The sequence below is a fragment of the Otolemur garnettii genome, unplaced genomic scaffold, assembly GCF_000181295.1.
Source record: "Otolemur garnettii isolate 467f Iridium unplaced genomic scaffold, OtoGar3 scaffold00219, whole genome shotgun sequence".
Classification (NCBI taxonomy): domain Eukaryota; kingdom Metazoa; phylum Chordata; class Mammalia; order Primates; family Galagidae; genus Otolemur; species Otolemur garnettii.
This window is the reverse complement of record NW_003852614.1, coordinates 161,270-169,977: the sequence shown is the minus strand read 5'-3', so window position 1 is coordinate 169,977 and position 8,708 is coordinate 161,270. Positions and strand designations below refer to the sequence as shown.

At 40.4% G+C, this 8,708-nt stretch overlaps 1 protein-coding gene across 1 annotated transcript in view; it reads left to right on the top strand.

Annotated features, from left to right (window-relative positions):
- The window catches only part of GCNA (germ cell nuclear acidic peptidase), a 12,732-nt gene that overhangs the window by 1,915 nt on the left and 2,109 nt on the right, over positions 1-8,708 (top strand). The window contains exons 2-5 of the mRNA XM_023508050.1: positions 920-1,249; positions 3,953-4,028; positions 6,022-6,166; positions 7,593-7,731. Of these exons, the coding sequence (XP_023363818.1) occupies positions 920-1,249; positions 3,953-4,028; positions 6,022-6,166; positions 7,593-7,731 (690 nt within the window). The remainder of the gene's footprint in view (positions 1-919; positions 1,250-3,952; positions 4,029-6,021; positions 6,167-7,592; positions 7,732-8,708) is intronic.

The following is an 8,708-nucleotide window of genomic DNA, read 5'->3' as shown; positions in this document are numbered from 1 at the left end:
TTTTTTTTTATTGTAGTTGTCATTGTTGTTTAGTAGGCCCAGGCTAGACTCCAACCTGCCACCCCAGTATATGTGGCTGGCTCTGTAACCACTGAGCTATGGGCACTGAGCCAGGATAAAGAGTTTTTATACCATAAATACGTTTAGATTTTTTTACATCTATAATCATACAAACCTAGACCTTGAGTTCCAAGCAGACTCCAGAGAGCATGTGGTGTTGGATATGCCAGCCTTCATTTCCAGATGATAAGATGCTCAATGAAGGCAGTGATGTTCTGAATGTTCCCAAGGCCCCTCAGAGGGTGCTGGTGTCAGGACCTTATTCCTGACTCTTATATCAGTGGTTCTGAGAACTTGGCACTTACGGTCTAATGAAAAAAATAAAATTTTGGTGACCAACATAGAGTTGCCAGTTTTTAATCTGACTAATGAAGGAAATAAAATATTTCAACTACCATCTACTATTGCCGTAATTTCATTAAGTAAAGAACACCAAAAATTTAGTTAGCACTAAATCACAAAATAAGGACAGTCCTTTAAATTACAGAAATTTAACCTGATGGGGACAAAAACAACACTTTATTATTATTTATCTTATTGAGCTGTGGACTAGTGAAAATCTGCAAGTCTTCAGACCTGTGTTTAGGAAACCCTGAGCAACTATATCATGCTCCTTAGAGAATATGATGTGGAAATTGCCACTAGACTTTGATTGCTATTTTATGTGTCAATACTGTTAGTAAAATAAAAAGGAACAGAGGGAAAACAATCTAAAATTCCTAATTAATTGTGATTCAAAAGGTTACAGTTCACAGCTTGTTTAATTTGTGCTCAATAATCTGCTGAAGTTTAGTGTGTAAGGTGGGGAGTAGAGGGAGCATATTTACACATGTATGTGACTTTGTTTCTTCCATTTCAGATGCAATTCTGGAGGAATTCTCTTATACTGGCAAGCAGCCTACTATCCCGAAGCCTCCAGTACTTACTGATGAGGATGATGACAGTAATGATTTGAAGGGTCTCAAGCTAAAGGAAGGAGATTCATATGATCAGGGAAAATTTGCTTCAAATGCATCTGTTGATGTTGGTGAGCAAAATCTTGGTGAAAATCTCTGCCAGCCATCAAATGATCCTAAGGCCGACCCAGAGATTTTAGATCAAAAGTTGTCAACTGATGAGAAGCCTGTATCTGTGGTGGAACAGCCAAGGAAGAGGAAGGAAAAAACCAAACATATTTGTGTTAAACCTGGTAAGCCATTAATGCCAAGTATGTCTGTCCTACCAAATATAACACGTAGTTGTTGCCTGCCAAATGTGTCTGTATTGTTGAGTTTGCCTGTCCTGCCTACCAACCCTGTACTATTGCAGTAACTTCCTAGTAGCCACTAGAGGCAGCCATCCCAGTGAAAGGATTGCTCTGGGAATGGGAGAGGAATGCCCACATATTTCTGATGCTCTCCTTTCAGAGTGTTCTCTGTTCCACTGGCCTGTAGCTTTTGTCCTGAGGATATCCCATTGTTCTTAGGACTCAGTCCAATCGTCATTTCCTTAGAAAGTCGTAAGAGAGTGACTTCTGCCTCCTGAGTTCCCAAAGTTATAGAGCCTGTCTCTACTAAAGCACCAATCACAGTTATAATATGTTCCTGAATCTGTCTCCCCTAGACTGTGAGAAGACTGTTCCTCATCTTTTAGTCTCCCTCAGGGTCTAGCCTGGTTCTTGGCATGTAATAGAGGTTTAATGATTTATTTATTTATTTATTTAAATTTATTTTTCTTACAGATACATGTGTATATTAGGTTTCCACTTTTGACTTCGCAGAATTAAAAGGCTAAATTTAATGACAATAATAATATTTAACATAAGGACAGACCAAAAGCCTCATAAAGAACGAAAGAAGATAAATACATTCAGAAAAGAAACCAGACGATTGCTGCAATGAAATATTAGGCAATAATAATAGTAATAATGCAAAGAAAGTAACATTCACATTGTCAGGTAGAAGTATGTCTATTATAGAATACTTTGATCAGTTAACTTCTTCTTATTTTGTTTTTTCCAAAGTCTCAAAAAAAATAGACAACTAATATTTATAAGTAAAAGTAAAAGATAATTTCAAACAAACAGATCATGCCAAATCTTATAGACAATAGAAAAAGAAATACTTCAAAATCATTCTACTTAACCTGGATACACTTGATATTAAAATTGGAGAAAATATATTATTATAAAAGGGAAATTACAAACATATTTCACTTATAAATGAGGATGCAATATGATAAACAACATATTAACATGTTGAATTAAAAATTAATGTTTAGGCTCGGCGCCTGTGGCTCAAGTGGCTAAGGTGCCAGCCACATACACCTAAGGTGGCGGGTTCGAATCCAGCCCAGGCCTGCCAAACAACAATGATGGCTGCAACCAAAAAATAGCCGGGCGTTATGGTGGGCGCCTGTGGTCCCAGCTACTTGGGAGGCGGAGGCAGGAGACTCGCTTGAGCCCAGGAGTTGGAGGTTCCTGTGAGCTGTGATGCCACAGCACTCTACCCAGGGGGACAGCTTGAGGCTCTATCTCAAAAAAAAAAAATTAATGTTTAAGTAATGTACTTTGGTCAAAATTAAATACAATTTATATGAGAATTAGTCACTATTTTCTTTTTTTTGAATACATAATCATTTACTACTTGCTTGTTACAGAATACACAAGACAAAATACAAATAGCAAACAAAAATTTTTTACTTGTTATGTTTTTACCAAAGTCTAAAAAAAAGACGACTAATATGTATAAATAAAAGTAAAAAATAATTTCTAATAAAAAACAGATTACACCAAGTCTTATAGACAGTATAAAGAGAAATACTTCAAAATCATTCTACTTAGTCTGGATACCCCTGATAGTAAAATTAGGAAAAATATATCATTATAAAGGGGAAATTACAGACATATTTCACTGATGAATAAGGATGCAATATGATAAGCAACATATTGACATGTTGGATTAAACATTGATGTTTAAGTAATATATGTTAATCAAAATTAAATCCAGTTTGAGAATTAGACATTATTATTTATATAAATATATTTTTTTCCCACACCCCCTCACTCCTCAGTCTGATCTCCCCTTCCCCCATGCCCCACCATGTCATTGTCATTAATTGTCTCCGTATCAAAGTTGAATACATAGGATTCTTACTTCTCCATTCCTGTGATGCTTCACTAAGAAAAATGTGTTCCACCTCCATCCAGGTTATTACAAATGCTGTAAAATCTCCATTTTTATTGATGGCTGTATAATACTCCATAGTGTACATATACCACAGCTTACCAATCCATTCCTGGGTTGAAGGACATTTAGGCTGTTTCCACGTTTTAGCGATTGTAAATTGGGCTGCGATAAACAGCCTAGTACAAGTGTCTTTATAGTAAAAGGTTTTTTTTTCTTCTGGATAGATGCCCAATAGTGGGATTGCAGGATCAAATGGGAGAGGTTTAATGATTTTTTAAAAACAAATGAGTGAGACTATTGATGCATAAATCTCTGGCTAGAGCAACTGGCAGGATGGGTCTTAGATGAAAGTAGAAAGATTTGGCTTGTACCTAGGCTAAAGGTGCTACCTAGACTGGGAGCCACCCCTCAGAGCAAATGTGTGAGCTGGGTCATGCTTCAGCTACACATGCCTTGTTCACTCTCACTGCTTAGCCTCTACTGGCATACTCCTGTACCTTTATATTCCTCTGTGCCTGTGACAGAATCCTGTCCAGCTCACACACTGCTGGCAGCCCTGTGATTTACAGGTGAGATGGTTCAGCATGACAAACACAGCATGATGTGGGGCTTCAGATACTTGTTTAGAGATGTTTCTCTGAGCTTGGCTGTGTGGGATCTTCCTGAGTTTACCTTTTTGTCATGGTGCCAATTTTTAGGGTACAAATGAAATATTATCTTTTCAGCTGTTAAAGAACCAAAAAAGCGTGGTCCTCCCAAGAAGAAGCCCAGTGCAGCAGACATTGAAAAGGAGAAGCCTGGGTATGTACTACTTATGTTCAATTGAACAAGAATTGATTATACACTTGTCATATATTAGGCAGTCCACTGGGCACTTAGGGGTTCTGCAAGGGGATAAAGGAATCTGGCTAGGCTTGGGAGGAAGGAGCAGCTTAAGTGGGAGGGCCTGAGAAGGGGAGGAGTCTGTCCACTGGCTGGGTGTGAGTGCTGGCTTCTGCCCCCACATCATCTCTGGCCTCTTAAGGTTTCCTTTATCCTTAACCTCAGATCAAGGCATGTGTAGCTAAACAAGACACCTTTTTGTTCAGGCTAGATAAACCCTCGTGGCCACTCATATACACTAAACCAAACCAAAGGCAGTGGAAATGATGAAAAGGCAGAAGTCACAAGTTGCTTGATTGTCAGAATTGGAGGGAGGGTGGTCAAGATTGTCTTCTAGAGAATGGAAAAAAAAATCAGTGTACTCAATACCAATATTAAATCAATATATAAACAATTACATGCCCACATGAATGATAAAACACAAAGTCCAGCCAGGGGAGGGGAGAGGAAGATGTGGGGATGATTGGCGAGATCTCACCTAATGTGCACAATGTGAGGGTATTCATAACGCCCTCTGGATGAAGGAGTCAACTACAAGTTGAATTTTACCTTGGAAGTAAGAACAATGTAACCTAAAAATTTGTACCTTTCTTAATTTGAAATTTAAAAAAATATCATCTTCCATGATTTTCATGCTCTGGCTGAATTTAGTTATTCTTACTATGATGCATAGTATGTGATTTTTTTAAAGGCTAACTTTTTTTTAAGACAGAGTCCCACTCTGTCACCCTGGGTAGAGTGCTTTGGCATCATAGCACACAGTAACCACAGTCTCCTAGGCTCAAGTAATCCTCTTGCTTCAGCCTCCTGAGTAGCTGGGACTACAGGTGCCTGCCATGATGCTTGGCTAGTTTTTCTATTTTTAGTAGAGATGGGCTCTCACTCTTTCTCAGGCTGGTCTCTGACTCCTGAGCTCAAGCAATCTTACACATTTCAGCCTCCCCAAATGCTGGGATTATAGGCACAAGCCACTGTGTCCGGCCTAAAAAGGTTAAATGTTTGGATGAAATGGACTGTTTGTTCCTTTATTTTTCTTAAGCTATATATAGTTGATACTGAAAACAACTAATAATTTACGCCAAAGTCATATGTGTACTTAAAGAAAGGAAAAAAAATTAACACATTTTCTCATTTAGATTCCAGGAGCTTCTTAATTTTTCCTTAAAAAAATATGATATAGTAAGCATTACTTTCTTTATTTTTATTTGCATTCAGGAGTAATATACACATGTATACTTATATCAGAATTGTTTTTACAAGAGAAGACATGTGGCTCAGTACCTGTAGTTCAGTGGTTAGGGCGCCAGCCACATGTACCAGGGCTGGTGGGTTCAAACCCAGCCAGGGCCTGCTAAACAACAATGACAACTACAACAACAAAACAACCGGGTGTTGTGGCAGGCACCTGTAGTCCCAGCTGCTCGGGAGGCTGAGGCAAGAGAATCACCTAAGCCCAAGAGTTGGAGGTTGCTGTCAGCTGTGATGTCACAGCACTGTAGTGAGGGCGACATAGTGAGACTCTGTCTCAGAAACAAACAAGAAAATGCCTCTGAAGTTTTCAGCTAGTTATAATAAGTTTGATAATTGAACACATTCAGTTGGAGATATAGTGTTGGCTAGTTGGAAGTGGTGCATCAGGTAAATTCAGAACTAGGTCTCAGGAGAGCACAAGAGTACAGATAATAAGCGTGGGAGTCAGTCCTGTTGAGGTTGAAACCATGAGCTTCACACCTCTGAGAATGGGCAAAGAGCAAAGAGAAGATGATTACAAATGGAGGGCTGGGAAATGCCCTCATATTTAAGAAGGAGGATAGAAGAGGGAGCAGCAAGTTCTTAGAGTCCCTTGATGTTACCTTTTATGCATGTATTTCTCCTGTTTCTTAAGCTATAAAAAAACTCAATTCCTTTGCAGGGATAAAACTTGCAAAATACCTGGATGTTTCTTGCGTGACCTTGAAAAATCAAAACGATATTCTGGAAAGAATTTCAAGCAAAATAGGGATGAACTTGTTCAGAAGATCTACAACCTGTTTAACATGTCCGTCTTTGATAAAAAGGTAGACTCAATGAATAAGCATTGATGGAGCACCTGCTATATGTCAGCACTCTTGGGTGCTATGAGGTGTGCTAATTGTGTATACTTCCTGCCCTTGCCAAGAGGCAGTTTAGGTGGGGAGACGAGACATGCATACATTAAAGAATGTGTATAGGTTGTAATGTATGGGACAGATGGTTATTACCACAGGAGATCAGCAGAGGGAAAAATGGCTAAGAGCCTAAACAGTCAGGAAATCAGATTGCCTAGAAGAAGTGAGACATTCTTCTTGAAGGATGGTAAATGGTGAGAACAGTGATGGGTGAGAACGTGTGTCAGGAAGAGAGGATTTATGTGGAAGGATAATGGGAAAGAGCTCTGTTACCTTGGGAGGGTTACTTAACCTCAGTTTGTCTTAGTTTTCTCATCTGTAAAATGGGGAAAATAACAGTACTTACTACCTCATAGAATCATTAAGTCTGTGTAAATTGATACACATAAAATACCTAGAACAGGGCTTAGGACATAGTAAGCCAATTATTTTTTAATGTCATAGGACTAGATAATGGAGGGCCTTGGAAATCAGGTTGGAAAAGATTAGATTTATATCAGTTGGTACCACTGTATAGTAATAGGGAAGGACATAAAGTGGCTGCTGAAAGAAATTAATCTGACAGTAGCCTGGGGGTATGGACTGGATTAGAGAGAATCTCAGTGCTGGGTGCAGTGGTTCACGCTTGTAATCATAGCACTTTGGAAGGCCAAAGTGGGAGGATCACTTGAGGCGAGGAGTTGGAGAGAGAATCTGGAGGAAGAGAGACCTGTTGGTCACTAGGTTTTTCAGGTTATTATCTCTGCTGGCAAGGCTTTCTGGAGGAAAGTTCTCATATCTTCCTAAAGGTTTCCCAGGGTTTGGTGCCCTTCTCATGACAGTGATATTACATCAGATGGGCAGAACCTGAAGTATTCAGAGTTGGATTTTCAGCTCTGCCTCTTCCTCTTCAGCAGGCTTATCCTTCTTTCCTTGGCTACCCCAGACTGTTCATACAAGGGAGCCCCAAACCTGCGTTCATGTGATCTGAACAATCTTCCTGTGTCCTGACTGCCTGTTAGTTGTCTTTACTTGGACTTTATCTCGTCTTTTATTCTCCCCAGAATGTTTACATTTGTGTGCCCTTTGAATGGATTTCTTCTCAAACTTGCTCTGATCAAAGAACCTGGGGAAGGGCGGTGCCTGTGACTCAAAGGAGTAGGGCGTGAGCTCCATATGCTGGAGGTGGCAGATTCAAACCCAGCCCCAGCCCTGGCCAAAACCTGAAAAAAAAAAAAAGAACCTGGGGGAAAAGTTAGTTTTACTTTTGATTAGAGGGAGGAAAACTCTGGAGTTAATCTTTTCTGATTTGCCTAGAACTGCTTTCTGACTCTTTCTGTTTGCTTTTCATTCTCAGATGCCGGAGAAAATAGAAATTGGCTGGAATAAAAAGATGTTGAGAACTGCTGGCTTATGCACCACTGGTGAGAAACGGCACCCAAAGAAGGAGCGCTATGCCAAGATCGAGATTTCTGTGAAAGTCTGTGACTCCGCAGGTGATGGCAGGATCCTTCTCCCACCACGCTTGTTAAGTTACTACTAGCTGGCAGCCTGTGTCACAGCTTGAACTGTCATTCCTTGGTGGACAGGCCTAGTGTGTGTTGCTTAGAGGACATTATTGGATGTTTCACCATCCCTGTAAATCCAACTCAATCTTTCTACTAGGCCCACTGTTCTTTCTGCATTTTCCCCTTTATACCACATGTCCTTTCTCTCAGTAGCTGAGGTTCAGGGTCCTGTATATCTAGCCAATCATCAAATCTTCCTTCACAGTGGCTCATCATCCCCTCTCTACCTATGAGTCTGCCCAGGGATGGGCCTTCTTCCCTCCTTTTATTCTTATTTTTGGAAACTGTCTCTCTCTACTACCTAGGCTGGAGTACAGTAGTGCAGTCATAGCTCACTGCATCCTCAAACTCCTAGGCTCATAGGCTCTTCCTGCTTCAGCCTCCTGAGTAGCTGGGACTACAGGCACCCACCACCACATCAGCCTAGTTTTTTCTGTTTTTAGTACAGATGAGGTCTCGTTCTTCTTCAGGTTGGTCTTGAACTCCTGACCTCAAGTGATCCTCTTACCTTGGCTTCCTGCAGTCCTAGGATTACAGGCATGAGAAACTGCCCTGGCTTTCTCAAACTTCTAATGTATTGAAAAACCTAAGGCTTTTCAAGACCTGGAGCCTGGCTTTTGAGGCAGTTGTAATCTGCCCCACCCCACTTGGCCAGACTTGTCTCTTACTACTTCACCACTAGTCCATTCTCCAATAGGCTCTTTTCATACTGGCCTTCAAAATGTACCACAACGTGGGTGTTGTGGCACATCCCTGAATCCCAGGTACTCGGGAGGCTGAGCCAGGAGGATCACTTGAGCCCAGGGGTTTGAGGCTGCAGTGAGCTATGATCATGCCTGTGAATAGCCACTATACTCCAGTCTAGGAAACAGTGAGACTTCATCTCTAAAATAAAAAAAAAAAAA